General features: G+C 40.8%; 1 protein-coding gene across 5 annotated transcripts in view; it reads right to left on the reverse strand.

The window, feature by feature from the left end:
- vps8 (VPS8 subunit of CORVET complex) overlaps positions 1–24867 on the reverse strand; it is a 555322-nt gene that overhangs the window by 11943 nt on the left and 518512 nt on the right. For all 5 annotated transcript variants that reach the window (XM_043693080.1, XM_043693078.1, XM_043693079.1 and 2 more), the window contains one exon: positions 19685–19762. In XM_043693080.1, coding sequence (XP_043549015.1) covers positions 19685–19762 — 78 coding nt within the window. Of the gene's footprint in view, positions 1–19684; positions 19763–24867 lie in introns of those variants that run through there.

Raw genomic sequence — 24867 nt, forward strand, 5'->3', positions numbered from 1 at the left:
AAGAAATTAAAGCTAAACACAGATGAAAATTTCACGATTCACTGTTGCGACAGTGTTTAATGGAATGACAGCAGCTGCTGAATCATAAGAATATTAAAGATGTTCAGCAAGGTCAGAGCTTAAGATCATAAGAAATAGTAATGGGAGTATACCAGTCGGCCTACTGAGTCTGCTCCACTATTCAATAAGATCACAAATGACTTGATTGTCAGAATGACACTGAGCACATTGGTGAATCTTGGTCAGCTCACTATTAAATCCACTTTGCTCCCTGAACTCTCTTGTTGATCAAAAATCTGCTTAACTCATCCTTGAATATATAATCTAGCTTCCACTGCTCTGTGGAAGAAGAATTCAAAGACTAACAACTCTCTGAAAGAAACACTTCATGAATGTCTTAAATAGGAGATCCCTTATTTTTAAACTGTGCTTCCCAGTTCAAGGATTGACAAACACAGGCAGTAACTAAAAAGTTTGTTATGACAAAGCCCACCTGTTAAATTGTACGCTTTGAACTGTCAGAGCGAGAGTGCTCCTTACTAACCAGGAGCAGGCCAAGCCAGTGCCTTTGCTAACTTCCACCACTGAAGCTTCAGTACTAGCTCCCTATGTACTTGTGGATGGGCACAAACAATGCTGCACATTATTTAGGAGTGTCTCATCTATAGACTAAGTGGTGGACTAATCACCTTAAATGCAGCAAATGAGGAGGTGATTACTTGGCTCCAGGGACTTTCATACGCTAAATTGTTGTTCTTTTCAAAACGAATTACCAAAATGGACAATCTCACAATTTCTCATGTTTTACATCATCTGCCAATTTTTTGCCAACTCATGCACTCTATGAATATCTCTTTGCAGACTCTGTCAGCCTCACAAATTGCTTTTCCATCTGTCTCTCTGCCAGTCAATGTGCCTCCATGTTGAGGCCTCTCATATCCCTGACTTATTTTGCAGTAGCCATCTTGTTCAGCAGAGCTGCCGATGCTCTAGAGTTGTTTGTACTTGGGTCTGCAGCAGTGTGAGCCACAAACTCAGAGGTAGATCATTTGGAGGTTATCCTTGCAAGATCATGCCTCTTTCTCATTTCCACCAGGCATGATCTTGGGATCTTCATTTGGCCCCATCATTTGGCACCCTGAAGCCCATGAGGAAATCCAACCCCATGTCTTTAGATGCAATTTAAAAAACAAATGTATTCATACTTTCTACTTACTGTACCTGAACCTTGATTAATAAGAAATGTACTGCACATTCCAAATAGGCATTTGTTTGATAATTTAGCTAATTACCAATGACAACCTGTTGCGACAGAAAAAGACTCGGGAAACTGTTCCTGGAGTATTCAGTGTGATCTATCGATAACATATACGTCATGTTTGGTGCTGCCTGGAAGGGAGGTAAAGACATTTTCAAGACTGACTTTCAAAAGGAAATTGGACAATCATTTTAAGAAAAGAAAATCCAGGACTGTAAGAAAAGGAAAGGGGGTTGTGATTAGCTCCATTGCTTTGGTAGACAGTTAACATGGATATGATGAGATAGAATGTTTATTTTTCTATGCAACAACAAACCTATTCTACAATGAAAATTTTATGTGAATTATTTAACTGAATGTCTGTTATTTTTTACAGCTCTTATTTTCAACTTGTGTATAAATCCTTTAAAGAGCAGAAAAACATATGATCAAGGAAGAAAAATTAGGCTACTCAGCTCTTCAAGCCTGCTCTGCCAAACAATAAGCTCATGGCTGACCTCATTTTAATCTCTAGATTTCTGCATAACCCTTCACCCCATTGGTAATCGAGCATCTATCTACCTTTGTCTTCAAAATATTTAAAGATTCTATATCCACTACATTTTGAAGGAAGAAATTCCAAAGACACTCAATTCTCAGAGAGTGAAACAAAATCCTCAACAAAGTTGGCGTGATCAACTCTCATAAAGCATTGATTTGCATGAAGGAATGAAACAAAGAAACAGCATTTATGTAGCATCTTTTACAAGCTGAGGACCTCCCAAAGTGCAGCACAGCCAATTAAATTGTCCTGAGGTGCAGTCATTGCTGGAAGGCAGGGAAATGCATCAGGGTCACACAAACAGCATCGCATGATGACAAGATAATCTACATACAGTGGATTTTTAAAGGGATAAATATTGGCCAGAACCACTGGGAGAACTCAACTGCCTTTCTTCAGATATGCTGCAGGATCTGCTATATCCACCTAGGGATCTCCAACAGAGCAGCAACCCTTCCTTCCCAGTATTGGACTAAAGTGTCAAGTGATTAAATGGCCAAGACACTGGAGTGGAACTTGAACCCATGATCTTCTGACTCAGAGATAATGGCTGAGGGAGTGAAATGGGGCAGGTGGGAGTGGATTTGTCTTATCCTCTGAGCACAGAAAATAATACATTAGAATCAAGTTGAAAATTTGCATAACAGGCTTATCATAATTACATTCACTTTTTAACATATACCATATACCCATCATTAGAATTACAACAGCACAATTTTAACTTGGTATAATTGAGCCCAATGGCTTTGGAAGCCAGCTGTGAGATTTAAGGGGACATGACAACATGTGAAAGCAAATGCTGAAACTACATGGTCTAGCCTGCAACAGATGCCAGTGGGACCAGACAGTTGCACAGGATAAGCACCAATTCAATTCTAATCTGAAGAAGCTAGGGGAAGGCAGACAGTGAGACAGTGCAGTAGAAAATTGATTCAATGCCCTTCTGTGCAATACTATTTTACTTTCAGCACTATAACTGGGAAAGAAAGAATGATATCATTTTAGGATATCACAAACAATGCATACTTTTCCCCATCACACGAAATTATTCATATCTGTCCAACCAAGCATTAAGAAGCCACCATAAAACATTAGTGAGCTTTTGAAAAACTCTGAAAGGATCAGGAACTTTAAATGGAGTATCTTGGAGATGGAGTAAGTGAATGTTTTTATTCAAACACAAAACTTTTCTAAACACAGTGACCCTGAAATGTCAGTGTCTCCACTGGGATATGAGAGTAAATGGTATAAATGGCCACTTTTAGCTATTCACATGAGTTCCTGGAAAACTCAATCTCTTTCCTGCTGGAGTCACAGTGAGCAATCCAAATACTCCCCAAGGAACTTCTGGACCTGTTGGTGTTTGTGGCTTTATTTAAATCTCACTGACACAAAGCAACAGGATACAGCTATATCTTTTACTAATAAGACTTTCTACAGGTCTGCAGCCTCCTGAAGTTTTGCTGAACCCCAGAGAAAGCGTTTGCTCCTGGAGGGAGGTTTACAGTATTTTGGTTTCTAGTAATAAGGCTCATATTAAGCTGTTATATGGTGTCAAGAGTCGAATGATGAAGCAAGCTCTTTCACATTCCAGCTAATCTTCACAAGTCCATTTTACAGTTTATAACACAATAAAATATAAAATGAGAAAATATTATTTCATATGTCAGGTTCAGTCCTTCATTTCAACACTACGTCATCACAAACTCCAAACAATCTAATATAATTGGCAACCACATTCCCAAACTGTTCATATTGTAGAATTCCTACGGTGCAGAAACAGGCCATTTCACCCACTGAGTCTGCACCAACCCTCTGAAGAGTATTTCACCCAGACCCAGCCCCCGCTAATCTTATTCCCTGTAATGCTGCATTTCCCATGACTAATCCACCTCACCTATACATCCCTGGGCACTATGGCCAATTTATGGGCAAATGGGCATTTACCCTGAGGAACTCTTGTAGATAAGCATCCCTATCTTGTAGATAGGGGTGCGTAGGTTGTTACTATATTTTACATTAGGATTAAATCTCGGCACAACATCGTGGGCCAAAGGGCCTGTTCTGTGCTGTACTTTTCTATGTTCTAGAAGTCCGAGGGATGAAATGATTTACCTTAAATAATCACAACCACGTCTCTTTGTGCTAGGTATGTCTCAAACTAGTGGAGCAGGTTTTGCCTTGGTTCCTTGCTGTCATAATCAGCCAAATGCTACCTTGATGCCAAGAGTCGTCAACCCCACCATACCTCTGACGTTTAGCTTGTTTGTCCATGCTTGCACCAAGATTATAATGAGATCAGAATCTGAATGACCCTGGCAGAAATGAAATGGAGTGTTAATGAGCAGGCTATTGCTGGATAGGGTCAAGATTAGAGTGGTGCTGGAAAAGCACAGCGGGTCAGGCAGCATCTGAAAGGAAAAATCAACGTTTTGGGCAGAAGCCCTTCATCAGAAATGCTGAATAGGTGCTACTTGATAGCACTATTGTCAATCCCTTCCATTATGTTGATGACTGAAAACACACAAATGAGCGAGCAATTACCCGGGTTTGGACTTGTTCTGCTCTTTGTGGCAGTGATATACACGTGAACTGTTCCACATTGCTGGGTACATGCCAACAGCAGCTGTATTGCAACATGTTGGCTGGGGACACCACTAATTCTGGAACACAAGTCTTCAGTACAACTACCATAATGCTGTCAAGGTGGGTCGCCCCTGCTATCTAGTGACTTTAGTCTTTAATTTGTACAATGTGGAGCGATTTGAGTTGTCAAAGGTGGCACAGAGTCATAAAAATGTACAGCACAGAAACAGACCCTTTGGACCAACTCATCCAAGCTGACCAGATATCCCAAGCCAATCTAGTTCCACCTGCAAGCATGTGATCCATAATCCTCCAAGCCCTTCCTATTCATATACCCATCCAGATGCCTTTTAAATGTTGCAATTGTACCAGTCTCCACCACTTCCTCTGGCAGCTCATTCCAAACACGCACCATCCTCTGAATGAAAAAGTTGCCCCTTAGATCTCTTTTATACCTTTCCCCTCTCACCGTAAACCTATGCCCTCTAGTTCTGGACTTCCCGACCCCAGGGAAAAGACTTTGTCTATTTATCCTATCCATGCCCCTCATGATTTTATAAACCTCTATAAGGTCACCCCTCAACCTCCGACACTCCAGGGAAAACAGCCCCAGCCTGTTCAGCCGCTCCGTATAGCTCAAATCCTCCAACACTGGCAACATCCTTGTAAATCTTTTCTGAACCCTTTCAAGTTTCACAATATCTTTCCGATAGGAAGGAGACCATAACTGCACACAATATTCTAACAGTGGCCTAACCAATGTCCTATTTAGCCACAACATGACCTCCCAACTCCTGTATTCAATACTCTGACCAATAAAGGAAAGCATACCATACGCCTTCTTCACTATCCTATCTACCTGCGACTCCACTTTCAAGGAGCTATGATCCTGCACTCCAAGGTCTCTTTGTTCAGCAACACTTCCTAGGACCTTACCATGAAGTGTATAAGTCCTGCTAAGATTTGCTTTCCCAAAATGCAACATCTTACATTTATCTAAATTAAACTCCATCTGCCACTCCATGGCCCATTGGCCCATCTGATCAAGATCCCGTTGTATTCTGAGATAACCTTCTTTGCTGTCCACTACACCTCCAATTTTATTAGCAAACTTACTAACTGTACCTATTATGCTCACATCCAAATCATTTATGTAAATGACAAAATGTAATGGATCCAGCATCGATCCTTGTGGCACTCCACTAGTCACAGGCCTCCAGTATGAAAAACAACTCTCCACCACCACCCTCTGTTTTGTATCCAAATGGCGAGTTCTCCCTGTATTCCATGAGATCTAACCTTGCTAACCAGTTTCCCATGGGGAACCTTGTCGAAAGCCTTCCTGAAGTCCATATAGATCACGTCTACCACTCTGCCGTAATCAATCCTCTTTGTTACTTCTTCAAAAAACTCAATCAAGTTTGTGAGACATGATTTCCCACATATAATCTCCCACATATAATCTATAATGCTGGGAACAACAGGAAGAGGTTGACATGTACCATTCACTCAGCATTTCTAAAGGTTGTTGAAAATGCTGCTGTGTTGTCTTTTGTACTGTTCTTCTGGGCTCCCACATGTTGAAGATGAGGATATTTGTGGAGAGTCCTCCTTCAGAAATTGTCTGTCTCAATTCATAAATGAATGAATGTGGCAAGGTTAGACAGCTTAGATCTGATTCTTTTTTGTAGAATTACTTAATTTTTTCTATCACATGCCATTCTCACAGTCTGGCATACAAGTAATCAAGTAGACCTGTATTGTTGCTTCACTAGGTATGCCTGATGCCACTACCAGCATGGCTTCTTACTCTTTACAGTGAACAAACTTAATGATAATGGTAATTTGGGATACACCAATTGTGGTTGAATATAATTCTGCTGCTGATTCCTCAAAGTGCTACATGGATGGTCAATTCTGAGTTGCCAGATCTTTTTGAAATCTATTCCATTCACCACGGTGGTAGCGTCACACAACATGATCGTGGGTATCCTCAATGTGATTTTGTCTTCACAAAGACTGTGCAGTGACCACTCCTATCAATACTATCATGCATAGATACAGCAGGTAGATTAATGAGAACCAGTCAAGTATGTTTTTCCATCTTGTAGTGCGCTCACCAACTGCTGCAGAACCAGTCAATATGTCCTTTTAGGACCTGGCCAACCTGTTCAGTCATGGTGTTAACCAAGCAGCTCTTGGTGATGGACACTGAAGATCTCATGCACAGTTACAATCTGTCCCCTCGCCATCCTCAATACTTCATCCAAGTCACATTGTTTACTGATTCTTCACTGGGGATAGTGGATGTTAATAAGCAGGAATTTTCCTTATTATATATGACCAGATGCCATGTGATTTTACGGGATCCAAAGTCAATGTTGAAGCTCCAAGCAACCTCCTTCTGCTTATATCACTTCAGGTGGGTCAGTCCTGCCAGTGGATCAGAAATACCCAGGGATGGTGATGATGGTGTTTGGAACATTGTTTATAAGATAGGATTCTTGTTAAGCTATTTCAGCGAGGGGGGTGGCACTTAAGGGTGAACCACATTTCTGTGGATCTGGAGTTACGTGTTGATCAAAACAGGTATGGTCTGCAGATTTAATTTCCTTAAGTGAACTCATTGACAATGGTTACCATCACTGAAACTGTTAATTTCAGGTTTATGAATTGAATGGTGGTATTTGAACCATGTCCAGTGAGCATTGGTTTGGGCATCATCCATTGGCATTACACTGCCTCCTGCTTGGTCAGTGAAAATTCTTGGATATTCATCTATCTTCACATCTTCAGGATTCTCCCCTGTTCTCAAATCATGTTTGTCCTTTATCCTTAAATCATCAGCAGTTTGCCATCACAAAGCTCATAGTAAATCAAGACAATTTTGTTCACAGGTTCCTGAATTAACTTGGCTCCCTTGATCACATTTCCACATTCATCTAACGTAAACATCGTAGCCTTTTATCAGACAGAGTCACTGTATTACTACAGGACTGCTGGAACTGCCAGGAAATTGTTTGATCAGCTCTGTTTAAAAGGGAGACTTATTTTCTGAAGTTGGTGGGGGTGGGAGGAAAGAAACATAAATAAAGCGCTACATTTCTTCCCACCACCTACTCTCACTGGCATCCAAGACTTGTTCATACCCTTCACAGGGACACTCAAACAGAAATGAACAGTCCCTGGACACCTCCAAATGGAAATCAAAAGAACTGCGAATGCTGTCAATCAAAAACAAAAACAGAAGTTGCAGGAAAGCCTCAGCAGGTCTGGCAGCACCTGTGAAGAGAAATCAGAGTTAACCTTTTGGGTCCAGTGACCTTTCCTCAGATGCTGCCAGACCTGCTGAGCTTTTCCAGCAACTTCCGTTTCTGTCACCTCCAATTGGAGTTGTCTCCCAAGTTGGATATGGATGAACAACAGACATCCTTTACACATAACTGAAACAGATGTAGGACACTCTGCATGTGAAAATATGGGGCATGATGCCTGTTTCAGGTCCCCAGTGCAACATGAGCTTGTCCTGAGACTACCAGTATCACTGGGCTTGCACTGAGTGAAACCAGTCCCACATTACCTGATGGAAAATGGCCAATAAACTTTAAACCATCTTGCTAACTGGTATTACTGTACAAACCACCAATCCTCAGAACACTTGTCTCCATCCACACTCTCAAAGAATCTTCCCCCATACAGGTCACAATCAGCCATTCTCTTCCTAAGCACCAGTGACTGACTGTGTGATCCACAGCCTAAACTTCGATTCCTGACTTAAATGATGTTTGTGTGTACAGTTGTAAGAACATGAATCAAAGCCAATTCTAGAACTTAACCACGAAGAATCCTCTGTGGGAACACAGGATTCCTAAAATGTGCATCCCCAAATTTCGAAGTCGTTAGGTCTGCCACTGGCTTTTTGCTAGAACAACTCACCAGTAACACCACAGTCTCCATACACCCTGCCCTCTCCTCTGCTTCAAATATTTATTCAATGTTCCCATGAAAGATGGAGTGATTTCTGTTTCAACCACACTGCAGTCGGTCGGCATAAGCATGATGGGATAACATTTTAAAAGCTACTTATAAATATTTAAAATGTTCAAAACTAGAGTGCAGCAAGAGAGCTCAAGGCCAAAGGAAGCCATGTATGGTGCAACATAAACTAGGAAATAAAACTTTCAAAAGCAGGACACAGTGCTCTGATAATGCCCCAATCAACTTTTTTGACTTATTTCAAATTAAGACTGAGAAGTGCAAAATGTATCCTGCCAACCTCCCAGACTTTATTCCACACACCATATGCAATGTATAAACTTCTGTTATTTATTTATCCTCAGAGCAGTTCCTGACTGACCTGCTATCCTTCCAACATTTTTAGTTTATGTCTCAGATTTTCAGAACTTTTTCACAAGATTTTGGAATCACCTTTTGTCTATTCCTAATTGCCCTTGTGAAGGTGGTGGAACTATCGCAGTCCATCCGATTTAGCTGCACCCACAGCACCGTTCCAAATCGAGCTCCAGGAGTTTGGCCCACTGGCCATAAGGACCAGTTATATCATTCCAACTCTGGCTGGTACAGTTGTAGGAGAAATGTCAGGGTGATGGTGGCATTTCCATACATCTGTGGTCTTTGCCCTTTTAGGTGGCAGTGATCAATGGTTTGGAAGGTGATGCTAAAGGAGCTTTGTTGAGTCCTTACAGTGCATCTTGTCGATGGTTACAGAACCACCTCAGTTATCCGAACAATTCGGATTATCCAAACAAGATCTCAAGGACCCGTAAAAATGTTATCTGAACAATCAGTTATCCGAACAAAATACCCCCCCACACGCCTCACTCGGATAATTGAGGGTCCATTCTGTGCACTGTTGCCACTGTGCATTAGTAGTGGAGGTGCAGCAAGTGGATGGGGTGAGAAACAAAAAGGCTGCTTTGCCCTGGGTTATGTCAGGCTTCTTAAGTGTTGCTGGAGAAACACTCACTCAAACAAGTGGAGACCATTCCATCACCTTGCTGCCTTGAACCTTGCAGAGAGTAGACATACTTTGGGGAGTCAGGAGGTGGGTTATTCATTGCAGAATTTTTCAGCTTATGAAATAGCAACCTTCAGGATGTTGATACTGGGATATTCAGCAACTGTAATGCCACTGAATGTCAAATTCAGTAATGGTAATGCCATTGAGTGTCAAAGCATGCAGCAGCAATTTTGGTGTTTTCAAGACGGAGCTATCTAATGTTATATAATGCTGCCCAGTCGAGTTGTACTCATGACATTTCCATGGCTTCAGTGCCATGTCCATGAACTATCTGAACACATCTTCTTATTACTTACACAGATTGTCTTTAATCCTGGTTCAAACAGGTTCATTGCATTGCTCTTACCTTATCAAGAGGACAATGACAGGATCAGCAAGTCTTTTAAGATTAAAGAAGTAAGTTTTACAGCAGCATTATTATGGAGAGAAGTGTGACTTGTTTAGAAAACCCTTCAAGTGAATAAATGCAGAGCTCCATACATTTTTATTTTATTAACGCTATGCATTAAAATTGATAGAGGACCGTTTTGGATGCACTCTGTCAAGAATAATTGCTCCTCAGCGTTGTGTTACAAGACAGCATCTCATCAAATGGTTCGGGCAAGGTCATAATCTGTCAACGTAATGTTCAAATGATTTATGAAAATATCATCTGAATCCCAGTCATGGTGTTGCAAATTGCTTCTGGTAAGCTGCTGGATTTGATAACACACAAGGTTTGCTTGAATTATAGAAAGGAAATTAAAGACACTGTCTTAGTATACATAAAGCTGCCTTTGGCCTGTGCTATCCAGGAATATGAGCCAATTGTCAACACATATAAACAAAGATTTTGAGTTTCTTTTGCTGATAAAAGTGAATGGAGCAATTTACTGTCAACTATTCACAGTCAGTATTAACTACAGCACTTTGCATTTATGTAGCTTCTTTCGTACAGGAAAACTTTCTGAGTTGCTTCTAAAGAAATTCATGACATGTGGGTGTTGCTAACACTTATTATTAATCTCAATTTATTTCAGTAAGTGACTGCAATCTGTATAGGGTAAGTACACCGACAGCACTATGAAGAAAAAAGCTTCCATGATTTTGACTAGTAACATGAAACAAGTGGTGATATAGCTCCAAGGCAGGATGATATATGGATTGGAATAGAATTTGCAAGGCACAGTGGTTATCATTGCTACCTCAGAGCCAGGGACCCGAGTTCGATTCCACCCTTAGGTGACTGTCTGTGTGGAGTTTGTACATCCTCCCCTTGTCTGTGTGGGTTTCCTCTGGGTGCTTCAGTTTCCTCCTACAATCCAACAATGTGCAGGTTAGGTGGACTGGCCATGGGAAATTGCCCATAGTGTCCCGGAATGCCCAGGTCAGAGCGGTTAGCTGTGGGAAATGCAGGGTTATAGAGTAGGTGGGTGAGTCTGGGTGGAATGTTCTTCAGAGTGTCGGTGTGGACTCAATGGACTGAATGCCTGCGTCCACACCATAGGGAGTCTATGAATGTTGCTCCCAGGAAGCTGCTCTTGTCATAGTGATGGAGGTTGTGGCTTTGGAAGTTATCGTCAAAGGAGTCTTTGGTTGGTCTTAGTTTGTTGTAGTCCATCCAGCGGATGGAACGCACTGCTGCTACCTTCTGTCAGTGATGGTGACGCCTGAGGTGGAGGTGGAGCAACATTCCCTCTAAGCTGTTCGGGCGCTGAGAACCGCCACACACATCAGTTGACACATTGCTTCCATGTCTGGAAGCTGCTGCTGAGTTTGGACTTCGGAGGTCTGTGCAACAGTTTGAAAAATTAGAGGGAATATTGAGATAGAGGCTTGGAAGGGATAAAGCAGGTGAAGCTGGTCGGACTCCAGACACCTGGAGCACTCCTGCAGCACTGTTCTGGGGCTGAGATGATTGGTCTCCGACCTCCTTTTGTGTTAGGTATGACTCCAACCAGTCAGAGATACAATATAGAGCAAAGGTTCTCAACTGATCACGGGAACAGAGGGACTTGGCTGTATTTGCGCATTGGCCATAAAGGTATCAGGGTAGATTGAGAGAGCAGTTAATAATGCACAAAATATCCAATGATTTATTAATAAGAGAATGAAGTAGAAGAGTAAAATGATTATGATAAACTAGTATAGAAGATTTGTTTGGCCTCAGCTGTATACTGCGTCCTGTTTTGGGCTCCACAATATAGGAATTATGTAATGTGGATGTATAAAGAGTCCATAAAATGGGGATCATAAACTTCAGACCTAGATACAGATTGAAGAAGTTGGGACTGTTTACTTTGGAGCAAATGTGATCGAGGCATGAGATTCTGGAGAAACAGAGAAGTGTGGAATTAAGCCATTTTGATCTTTGAGTGCAACTATGAGCAGCACTGCAAGCTGTACTTTTCTGTGTTATTTCTAGAATTATAAATCTGTAATGTGAATGCTAACTTTAAACTAAAGTGTAGATCTCAAGCTGGATATGGTAATTGTACTGAACAGGCTGTTCTCAATAAAATGAATCAAAGACCTACAGATGCGGACATCTGAAATGCAAAACAAAAAACCCTCAAATTGCCGGAGAAACTAAGCAGGTCTGGCAGCATTTATGGAGAGAAAACAGAGTTAGCATTGCGAGTCCAGTGACCCTTTTTCAGAGTATACCCACTGTTAACCGCTCTATTCACAGCATTACGTCAGGGGATTGTGATGCAGTTATTTCTGTGCTGTTGTCTCTGCTTCCAAATTGCTACATTTCACTGTTTTCGTGCAGTATTCCTGAATTAACAAGATTTCTTGTTAGATCCTGAGGAATCTGAGTTTCCAGATGTAATGCACTGGCAGAGAGACACAATTCCATCCAAGAGCCAAGGATGTTGACACATTATAGATACTGTCAGCAATTGCCTGTGTCAATATTGGATGGGGGAAAAAAAAACTAGTGAGAATGAGTGCTTCTGAAGAGAGTTGCATGTGGCAGGACAGCCACTGAGCTATTCTTAGTACTTCCTGGGAGACCCACTGATGCATGTATCACAGCCTTAGAACATTGAAAAGTACAGCACAGAACAGGCCCATTAGGCCCACGATGTTGTGCCAAGACTTAATCCTAATGTAAAATATAGTAACTTAACCTACGCACCCCTCAACTCACTGCTATCCATGTGCATGTCCAGCAGTCGCTTAAATGTCCCCAATGGCTTCGCTTCCACCACCACTGCTGGCAACACATTCCATGCATTCACAACTCTCTGTGTAAAGAACCTACCTCTGATGTCTCCTTTATAACTTCCTCCTAATATCTTCAAACTGTGACTTCTCGTATCAGTCAATCCTGCCCTGGGGAAAAGTCTCTGGTTATTGACTCTATCTCTTCCTCTCATTATTTTATACACCTCGATCAGGTCTCCTCTCTTTCTCCTTCTCTCCAGTGAGAAAGGTCCGAGCTTATTCAACCTTTCTTCATAAGGCAAGTCCCCCAGTCCAGGCAGCTTCCTGGTAAACCTTCCTTGCACCCTCTCCAAAGCCTCCACATCTTTCTTATAGTAGGGCGACCAGAACTGGACACAATATTCCAAGTGTGGTCTCACCAGGGACTTGTAGAGCTGCAGCAAAATACCTCTGTTAATGAAAGCCAAAACACCATATGCTTTCTGAACAACCCTATCCACTTGGATGGCAACTTTGAGGGGTCTATGTATTTGCACACCCAGATCCCTCTATTCCTCCACACTGCCAAGAATCCTGTCATTAATCCTATATTCAGCATTCGAGTTCCACCTTCCAAAATGCATCACTTTGCATTTATCCAGGTTGAACTCCATCTGCCATTTCTCTGCCCAGCTCTGCACCTGTCTATGTCGCACTGCAGCAGCCCTCTATACTATCGATGACACCTCCGACCTTTGTGTCATCTGCAAATATACTAACGCACCCCTCAACCTCCTCATCCAAGTCATTTATAAAAACTACAAAGAGCAGAGGCCCAAGAACAGAGCCCTGCGGGATCCCACTTAACACTGTCCTCCAGACAGAATACTTTCCATCTACAACCACTCTCTGCCTTCTGTCAGCCAAGCAATTCTGAATCCAGACAGCCAAATCTCCCTGTATCCCATACTTCCTGACTTTATGAATGAGCCTACAATGGGGAACCCATGGGAAAGCCTTCTCACAAGCAGAAACCTTTAAATGCTTTACCCTCCTCTAGTGTAAACCTATCCTCCACTGATCTCAGCAGAAAGAACAATGTCAAACAATTTGTGCATAACTCCTTAAATGTAATTATTATACTCCCTGGAATAGCACAGCAATAAAGCAATATTTGGCACTGAACTAGATAAGGAGATATTAGGTCAGATGATCAAATTTTGGTTCAAGAGGGAAGTCTTAAAGAGGAAGAATGAAGCAGGGCAGTGGAGAGAGGTATGAAGGCATTCTGGAGCTCAGGCCCAAGTAGCTGAAGGCACGGTCACCTGTTTAGGAGCAATTAAATTCAAGGATATTTAACAGGCAAGAATTGTAGTAGTACAGATATTTGGAGGATTGTAGGGTTGAAGGAGATTAGAGAGGTAGGGATGGGAAAGACTGTAAGGAATTGAAAATTAATGTAAGAATTTTATCACTGAGGTGCAGTTTAATTTGGTGATAGTGTTGGTAAATGAGGAAAGAGATAATAAGATGAATGGACTTTGACTGGGTAAGGTTATGGGAAGCAGTGTTTTGGATCTCCTTAAGCTTAGAATGTTGGAGACCAGCCAAGAGTGAATTGGAACAGAAAGGTCTCGAGGCAACAAAGGCTTGAATGAGGGTATCAGTAGCAGATGATCTGCAACTGTGGTGGAAATGGGTAATCGAGTAGAAGCAGGTGGTCCTGCTGACAAGATCAGAATCCCATCTCGGGGGAGTCACTGAGAGGTCATTGCGGGGTTGAAGACAAACTGTAATCTTACAGGAGTGATGGACAGAATTATTTAAAAGGCTTAATTCATTTAAAGTGATAGTGAGGTTCTGATAAAGTGATGCACTGTCAGCTACAGTGGAAGGAAAGTGCTTTGACATTGGTGCTAAATGGGTGTGCCTTTCATTGATGGATCATTTGATTTTAATTTTGGATTGTCTCATTGGTGTCTCATTCCTATTCAATGCTTACACACAAGGTATGTTTATCCTAATCTTTGCCTTCCAGTGTTAGCTTAGCTTTTGTGTCAATTCATGCACATTTTGTTTGTCACTCTGGATCCCAATCTCTCTTTCCCTTCTCTTTGTCCCCTGGCTACCACACTCTACCTAAGTCCACAGCTTCTATCTGAGCTATTCTCAGTACTTCCCAAGAGGGGCCCTGATACAAGTATCACAGCCTTTTCACAAGCAGAAACCTTGAAATGCTTTATTTTACTCTGGCATAAATCTATCCTCAACTAATCTCAGCAGAAAAGGCAATGTCAAACAATCTATGTACTAATATTAGTAATGGGTTCATTGTCTCCTTGAAAACAAAACCACAGAAACGTTCACAGAGGAATCATATTAAAATGGCCATGTTACCCTTTTCCGGCAATAACAGGAAGAAATACTCTAATTGGTTTCTGTCACTGATCTGACTACTAATTTGGAACATCTCCTTCAACACATACATTTGAATGCTTTGAAACATCAGCACACTGTCCAAGGCCTCCCACGCAAGTTCATCTATCATTTCAAAAAAGTATTCATTCATGGGATATGGGGGGTTCTGGCCCAGAGGGCAGTTGAGTGTTAACCACATTACTGTTGTTCTGGAATTACATGTAGACCAGACCAGGTTCAGATGGCAGATTTCCTTTCCTAAAAGGCATTAGGAAACAGGGTAAAGGACTATTAATCAATAAGTGAGTCACTTTTATTTCTCTTTTAATCTATTACTATTGATTTTAATTTGTTTGAGTGCTTCATCAGCTCTCCATGGGATGAAAGAAGTAATTGGAGGCTTTCCACTTTTGACTGATCTGTGCATACTGCTAGAGATCTGGGATCATATCTCTTGTTTAGGGTGAAATGTGTCATCCAGGAAGATTAACTCACTCCCTTCCATTTATATACTCATCAGCTGCTTTAAAAATGATTCACAGATAAATATTATGCAAAATAATTTAGCCATGCAACTGAGAAACTGAAATGCATAAAAATATCTGTCAGAAACTCATAACACTGACAGGGTCAAGTTGCTGCTAGCTATATATTTAACTTGAAGCGCTATGTGAAGTATCATGGCATTGGCTGCATCAATTGTAATAAACCGACATTTGAAAAGTCACGTTTTTTTAAAATCAGATTAAATGCCCTAGCTGCAACGTGAATGCTGTTGTGTTGGAAATATTGTGCAGCACTGTTTGATAATCAGTAAATTGATGGCATCTTATTGATACAATGGTGTGCACTGCATACACAGGAATAAAGTTAATAACCTGAATTACTGATACAAACTGATGGCACAGTTGGCTTTTCTTGCAGTCACTTCTCTCCTTTTATTGATTTTCCCATGTTAACTACTGTCAGGGCGAACAGCTCAAGTTCCTCATCAACACTGATTCTGTGTTTCACCTGACACCAATGCTTTCGATACCGACAGCTCTCAGCTCTCCCAGAAATGTAAACCTAACTGAGAAGTGGCTATATTTCCCAGTGTTACTCAACATAGCAATGCATTTACAGAATCGTGAAAACATAAGACAGACTGGGGGTCCATTCTGCCCAATATGTTTCTGCTGGCCCCATGGAAAAGCAGTTGTCTCACATCTCTGCATCTTATCTGTAAACCTCTTCAGCTCACTTTTCAACTCTCCTCTGTAAGTATTGCTGGAATCAGCTTCTATCACCTTTCCAGAGAAAATTCCCAAACCTGACAACCTGAAGTGAAAACATTATTCATGCCCCCTCAGAACCTTTACCTGAGAATTGTAACTCGATGACCTCGTGTTATTGATCCACTCCTCACAGGGAAATTCTTCTCACCCTACTTTATCAAAACATCTCAGCTTCTTGAAAGACTCTATAAGATTGACTCTTAACCTTCTCTGTTACAAGTAGGTCAGTCCTAACTCAGGAACACAGCTGAGCCCCTTGTAAAGGAGGCATCATCTGGACAGATGTCCTGCAGATGGAGATGTCCCAAATACAAACAGCTATGTGTTCACTTAATACTGCCAACTGTCACTGTCTACAGGCAACAGGTAACTGCTTCAAATCTGCAAGTGTTTGCATTTCAGTACAATACCAAACATCTAATATCTGCTTGAACATAGAACATTACAGCGTAATACAGGCCCTTCGGCCCTCGATGTTACACTGACCTGTGAAACCAATCTGAGGCCCATCTAACCTACGTTATTCTATTCTCATCCATATGCCTATCCAATGACCATTTAAATGCCTTTAAAGTTGGCGAGTCTACTACTGTTTCAAGCAGTGCATTCCACGCCGCTCAACCTTCTCGAAAACAAAAACAGCCTCAAGTCCCTCAGCCTTTCCTCGTAAGACCTTCTCTCCATACCAGGCAACATCCTAGTAAATCTCCTCTGAATCCTTTCCAAAGCTTCCACATCCTTTCTATAATGCAGTGACCAGAACTGTACGTAATACTCCAAATGCGGCTGCACCAAAGTTTTATAAAGCTGCAGCATGATCTCATGGTTCTGAAACTCAATCCCACTACCAATGAAAGCTAACAGACTTTATGCCTTCTTAACAACTCTATCAAACTGGGTGGCAACTTTCAGGGATCGATGTACCTGGGCACCAAGATCTCTCTGCTTACCTACACTACCAAGAATCTTACCATTAGCCCAGTAATCTGCATTCCTGTTACTCCTTCCAAAGTGAATCACCTCACACTTTTCCACATTAAACTCCATTTGCCACCTCAAAGTCCAGCTTTGCAGCTTATCAATATCCCTCTGTAACCTCCAGCATCCTTCGTCACTATCCACAACTCTACTGACCTTAGTGTCAGCTGCATATTTACTAACCCATCCTTCTACACCCTCATCCAGGTCATTTATAAAACTGACAAACAACAGTGGACCCAAAACAGATCCTTGCGGTACTCCAGTAGTAACGGAACTCTAGGATGAATATTTCCCATCAACCACCAATCTCTGTCTTCTTTCTGATCCAAACCACTAAATCACCCTCAATCCCCGGCCTCCGTATTTTGTGAAATAGCCTATCATGGGGAACCTTATCAAATGTCTTACTGAAATCCATATACACCACATCAACAATTTTACCCTCATCTACCTGTTTGGTCACATTCTCAAAGAACTCAACAAGGTTTTTGAGGCATGACCTACTCTTCACAAGACTGTGTTGACTATCCCTAATCAACTTATTCCTTTCTTGATGATTATAAATCTTACCTCTTATAACCCTTTCCAACACTTTTCCCACAACCGAAGTAAGGCTCATTGGTCTATAATTACCAGGGTTGTCTCTACTCCCCTTCTTGAACAAGGGAACAACGTTTGCTATCCTCCAGTCTTGTGGCACTATTCCTGTAGACAATGACGACATAAAGATCAAAGCCAAAGGCTTGGCAATCTCCTCCCTGGCTTCCCAGAGAATCCTAGGAAAAATCTCATCTGGCCCAGGGGACTTATCTATTTTTTACACGTACCAGAATTGCTAACATATCCTCCTTTTGCACCTCAATCCCATCTAGTCTAGTAGCCTATATCTCAGTATTCTCCTTGATCACGTTGTCTTTTTCTAGTGTGAATACTGATGAAAAATATTCATTTTGCCCACTCTCTATCTTCTCTGACTCCATGTATGACTACCCACTACTATGCTTGATTGGCCCTAATCTTACTTTAGTCATTCTGTTATTCCTGATATATCTATAGAAAGCCTTAGGATTTTCCTTGATCCCATTCGCCAACGACTTCTCATGTCCCCTCCTGGCTCTTCTTATCTCTCTCTTTCAGTCTTTCCTGCCTAACTTGTAACTCTCAAGTGCCCTAACTTAGCCATCACAGAAAAGGCTGGAAGAACTCAGCATGTCTGGCAGGAGATGTGGAGAAAAAAAAGCTAACCTTTCAGATCAAGGGCCCCTCTTCAAAACCCCTCTGTTAAAATCTCCATTTCACTGTTCCCAAATTCTGTCAGTCCCGCTGAGTATTTTCAGCATTTTCAGTTTTTATTTCAGGTTTCTAGCACCTACAGTATGTTGTCTTGATCACTTTAACTCTATCCTGCTATTTGTTTGTCACTTATCATCTTGAAAGCTGGAAGCCCTGTACTTGGTTTGGAAAATATCTTGTACAGCTACAATTTTAGGGGTTGGATATGGAGCAAAGACTAGCAGATTAAAACTTTGATACAAAATCAGTGGCCACAGTGAATAACATCGATTTAATTCACGAGAAACTAATACCATGTTGGTTCCTTTCAAAAAATAGATTAACTGAATAATCACAGAGATTGTATCAAATCCTCTCAGTATTACTGTCTTTTCTGACTTTTACTGACAAACATTCCCAGACAGACAAGATATTAAAGAAGAAAAACAGTGTTTTCATTGTTTAAAACATTGATTTCTATTTGTGATTATTGCTTTGGGTGCTGAGATGTTGCTCTACACAGTAAATAATAGTTTCATTGCCCAGTGATTAATAATCACAATGAATGAAGTTTTAATGTTTATAAGGATTAAGAAAAGGAATTGTTTTCAGGTTTTCAGTCAGTAAGGCTTACAGCACAAAGCTGTTATAATTCAGCACAGCTTGCAATATCTCTCAGACAAGCCCAAGGGTGCATTTGTGAGCAATGACAAAAACATGTTGCACTACTTTGATGGGAGATTCACTTCTGAGATTGAGACTGGGCCATGTCAGAGTAAGCAGGCCATTTTGTTACACATTATTATTAATTGTAACTAACCTAGGGTATTACATGCTAACACGGAGTGCTCAGAAATGGCAAGCAGTTTATTCCTTAGTACGCATATATCACGTCTTAAAAAGCACGTCTCAAAATAATGAAAATCTCCTTATTGAAATTGCTTTTAAAAGTCAAACATATAAGAGACAATCACAGTCTCGAGTTTAGGAATGTATAAAGCAACAAATAGATAGATATCGTGAGATTCTATTGCCTCTTAAAATGCAAGTATTCAGCACAGACTCAGGCCTATTATGTTGCAGTGACATCTCTAATTACTCAGGAACCATATTTTCAAGACACAGCACTATTTTTTTTGGGAACTGTTTTATTTTAAGGAAGTGAGATAGCAACATACCCTAGATGGGCCTCTGTAGAGGCGCCGGAGCTGGTCAAAAGCTTGGATCTGCTGTGGTTCCAGTGCTGCCTCTGTTGGCTGTTGCAAAGGAATGAAAGAAACAATATGTCAGAATTATAAAGTACTATATTGAAAGTTGGCAGCAAATGATTACATTCAATAATGTTCACTGATTGCACTAACTTTCCTGTAAAATTAACTATTTTGGAATTACTAGATTATAAATCCAAACAGAAAGCAAGTTTTGAGCATTGCTAAGAAGTTGTTGAAACTTTTCACCTTGCACTCATCAGGATGAACGCAAAAATGCCAAATTTAAATTGCTATTCTGTTAAGAATAGTTGCTTCAGATATACACACAAATCTAATTAATTTTGCTATTATCCATTGGCATTCCCAGTGTCCCTTTCTAACTCAGTACATCATATTATAAGACTTGCAAGAGAGTACAATAATGCTGAAGGACTTTGAGGGGACTGAAGTCACATTTCATTGGATTCTGAAATGTACACCACTATTTTGTGAATTTGGTTTAATTCTATTCACTTATACCTGAAACAACAGAAACAACTGAGTGACAAAGGGATGAAGTTGGCCACAAAGATTTAGTAAGTCAAGTCTGCTGTTCATGAGACAGTGCCCACAGCTCATTAACTGCACTTCGCAGTTATATTTGGAATAATGTTTACTATAAAAATTCACATGAACTTTTGCAGTAAATTGACATATCAATAGATTGCTGGCTTCTTTTGATGTCCAGAAATAACCTCGCTGTTCTGGTCACATCTAGCAATTTATCAAAATGGTTCAATTGAGTTACAGCAGAATAATGAACACATGGGAATGATTTGAACATTGACAATGAATATTAATATGAGTACCAACTTGAGCACAACCTTAAATTGGTTAGTGCTGAACAAAGCATGTTCAATTCAAATGTACGTACTAGTTCCAATCTGGGTATATACTGTTCGAAGATGGGGAGGTAAATACTGTAACTTAGATTCAAAAGCAAAGAATAACATGCAAAGTGGCAGGAGCAACTCATTCTGAGGAGAGAGTCAGGGACTTGATAATGATTTGAAGTTGCTATGTAGCCAAGTAGCCCACTGAGGTATGACCACTTAGTTGAGAGATATAAGCCTAGGAAAAGGTAAACAGCCATAAACCAAACTTGACGAACAGTGCTGAGACAGAGGAAACTCAGGGAGATAAGATATTGATAGGCACATATTATTCCTCTCAGTTAAAATATCCAGTCAGTGTGTGGCAATGAACAAAACAAACATAACTGCATGATGAAACCAAAGTCTTGAGTCAGCAGGCAACAACGTGGTAGTTAGTGGACAAAGAAAAGCTATTCCCATTATTTTATGGAATGGGGATTGGGAATTTATGGTTTCGGTAGGAAACATACAAGGGGCCGTGAGGAAAATCTTTTTGGCCATGTCAAATGGTGGATTACCCACAGATTGTTGGAAGTGGAATTGAACAATTATTTCAAAAAGAAATTGGATTGATACTAGCGTGAAATAAACTTGCAGGGGAATGGGAATAGAATGGGGTAATAGGGCTGACTGGATTACTCTGCAGACTCAGCATGGATTCGATGGGTTGCTTCTGGTGTTGCAATGACTTGAAGAAGAAGTAACTAGTGATTAATATGGAGAAGCTTGGTTTGGTGGTTGAGACAGAAAGTCTAGAATCAGATAAGAGAAAATTTTAAATCAAAAAATAAATTTTGGAAATAATTAGCAAATCTGGCAGCATCTGTGGAGTATTCTGATGTCAGGTCTTTGCCCAGAAAAGTGAACTCCATTTCTGTCTCTGCAGATCTGGCCTGACTTGTTGTGTCATTCGAGTCTTAAACCTTCCTGTTTTAATTTCAGATTGCCAGCATCTGCAATATTTTATCTTCTTAAGTGACTGACTGCTGCTGTTTTTGCAGCTGAGACTGGGCTGAGGCAAGACTGCAAAATCTCCCTTCCTGGATGAGTTGTGGCTGGCTGAATTGGCTCTTTTGTTTTTGCAAAAATTCAAACCTTCCTTGCCCCTTTACTTTTCAAACTCCTATCACTGAAAATCACAGCTGGGGAAGGGCTACTTTCATTGAAATGCAGCGCTTTAAGCCTTGTACAATCACTTCGAACTTACACAGCAAATTATTCAGTTCAGTTCTCACACAATTTTCGGCATTCAGCTGTCACATATCTGACCTTATGCTGCAAGTTTAAATTCTGTCGAGCATTAATCCTTTATTCTTCAGAGGATGTCAGGACATGGGCCGACTATAAATAATGTTTAATGGATTTGAATAAAAACAAGTATAGCTTGACTCACCTCAAAGCTACAGCAGTTTGAACAATCTTGAATGTAAATTTGATTAAGAAACAGGGAGTGAAATCAGCATTGGATGTGAATACTGAACAGCTGATAGCAAATTGATAATTAGCTGCACCCACAATGATAAATACAATTTGTATGAACTGTAAAACTACTTCCTCCATACCTCTTCACCCATGTACGTACATGCATGACAGTTTTCTTTTAATTTATTCATTTGTGGGATGTAGGGGCCACTGGCTGAGCTAGCATTGGTTACCCGTCCCTAGTTACCCTTGAGAAGGTGGTGGTGTGCTGCCTTCTTGAATCGCTGCAGTCCACCTGCTGTGGGCTAACCTACAATTCCCTGTGGGGAGGAAATTCCAGGATTTTGAGCCAGTGACAGGGAAGGAATGGCGATATATTTCCAAGTCAGTGAAGAAGGCTTGAAGAAACCTTCTAGTAACTCCATAGGCAGAGCACAGCTTTTGTGGTCTTTCAATCCATCCTCAGGATGATGTTCATGTTTGTTGATATAAGAATGTAAGAACATAAAAAATAGGAACAGTAGGAGGACATTCATACCTTCAAGTCCACCCTGACATTCTATAAGATCATGGTTGCACTGTTCCAGGCTTTAATTCCTCTTTGTTGCCATCTCCTCATAGCCCTCAATTGCCTAGAATTTCAAAAACTCTATCCATCTCCTCTTGAAATCCTCACAGTGATCTATGCTTCACAATGTACAAGGGTACAGAATTCCAGACATTCACTACCCCCTGAGAAAAAGAAATCCTCTGTATGTCAGTTTTGAATGAATGTTCACTTAAAATGTTACTATGTGCACTAGCTGAAGATTCCAAGATTCCCAATCTCAAAAGCAATCATGCCAAAACCCTTAAAATCTTGCATGTTTCTCTAAGATCACCCCCATTCCTCTAAACCCTAAAGACTAAAGGCCAAATCTGTTTACCTGTTCTTGATAAGTCAACACCTTCATTCCAGGAATCAACATTGTGACTCTCTTTTGAACAGCCTCCAATGCCAGTATATTCTTTTTTAAATACAGGGATCAAATGCATACACAGTACTCCGAGCGTGGCCTCATTAGGACCCGGTACAGTTGTAACGAGACTTCCCTGTTTTTCACCTCCAGACCCCCAGCAATGAAGGACAATATTTCATTTGCCTTCCTAATTACTTGCTGTATCTGCGTGATAATGTTTGTATTTCACGCTTAGGACACCCAGATCCCTCTGTGCTCACCTTCTTGGAATTTCTTAACATTTAACTACTAGTCGGCCTTTTAATACTAGAGACCTTGGAATTCAGACTCATAGTTCCTTGAAAGTAGAATCGCAGGTAGATAGGATACTGAAGGCGGCGTTTGGTATGTTTTCCTTTATTGGTCAGAGCACTGAATATAGGAGTTGGAAGGTCATGTTGTGGCTGTTAGGCCACTTTTGGAATATTACGCAAATTCTGGTCTCCTTCCTATTGGAAGGATGTTGTGAAACTTGAAAGGATTTACAAGGATGTTGCCAAGGTTGGAAGATTTGAGCTATAGGGTGAAGCTGAATAGGCTGGGGCTGTTTTCCCTAGAGTGTCGAAGGCTGAGAAGTGACCTCAGAGGTTTATAAAATCATGAGGGGCATGGATCGAATAAGTAGACAAAGTCTTTTCCCTGAAGTGGGAAAGTCCAGAACTAGAGGGTATAGGTTAAGGGTGAGAGGGGCAAGAAAGAAAAGGGAACAAAGGGGCAACGTTTTCATGCAAAGGGTGGTGCTTGTATGGAATGAACTGCCAGAGGAAGTGGTGGAGGCTGGTACAATTGCAACATTTAAAAGGCATCTGGATGGGTATATGAATAGTAAGCGTTCAGAGGGATATGGACCAAGTGCTGGCAAATGGGACTAGATTAGGTTGGGATATTTGGTCGGCATGGACTAGATGGGCCGAAGGATCTGTTTCTGTGCTGTACTTCTCTATGACTACACATTTTCCTGCAAAAAACTCCATCTGCAAGTTTTTGCCCACTAACTCAACCTATTTATATTCCCTTTCAGATTACTTATGTCTGCCTAACAAATTATTTTTGAATTTTTAATACTCAGAATGTTTTGAGTATTCACAATGATCAGTTGCCACAGTTACAGCTTCAGCTTGTTAATGATGTAAGCCAACATATAGCTGTTTTATTTATTTTTAAAGGCTTTCCCTCACAGGAAGGACAGGTCATTTGCCACAGCAGTGACTGACAGGTAGTTACCTTCAGAATTATAACCTGAAAGCAGATAGCTATGTGAAATCAGTACACGCATTGCAGGTTCACCACAAGGACTGCAGGTATTTACCACTGACCTCTCAGGCCAACCTGGTATGGACAATAAATCTCTCAGGCACCTACAGCCCAAGAACAAATAAAAATAGATACCCATTTGGATGAAGTGTGGAGCAGTGAGTGAGATCAGTATAAATGATTTATGTAACAAGACTTAGCAGTAAAGATAGTTGATAAGGCTTCTTTTGCTGGCATCACAGTCTCATCGGTAAACCTAACCAGTTGTGACAGCAAATGAGAAATGAACCACCACATTCACTCAACTTCATGTTACAAAACTTCAGTTCAAGTTTCATATAATGTCTGTTCTCCACAAATTTCTCCTCCATTCTAAGTAAATTAAAAGGTTTGGTGCCCAAAGCTTTTCCTTTTGAAACGGATGTTTCTTTATTTAACGGTAACTGTGCATGCCAACAAACTCGTGACTTCTGCAGAACCATCTCATACACTCCTTATTAGCCAACGATGCTTTTCACTTAAAATTACTTAATATTTCTACTTCTTTTCAAGAAACATTCAT

The sequence above is a fragment of the Chiloscyllium plagiosum genome, chromosome 7 (genome assembly GCF_004010195.1).
Source record: "Chiloscyllium plagiosum isolate BGI_BamShark_2017 chromosome 7, ASM401019v2, whole genome shotgun sequence".
Lineage (NCBI taxonomy): Eukaryota > Metazoa > Chordata > Chondrichthyes > Orectolobiformes > Hemiscylliidae > Chiloscyllium > Chiloscyllium plagiosum.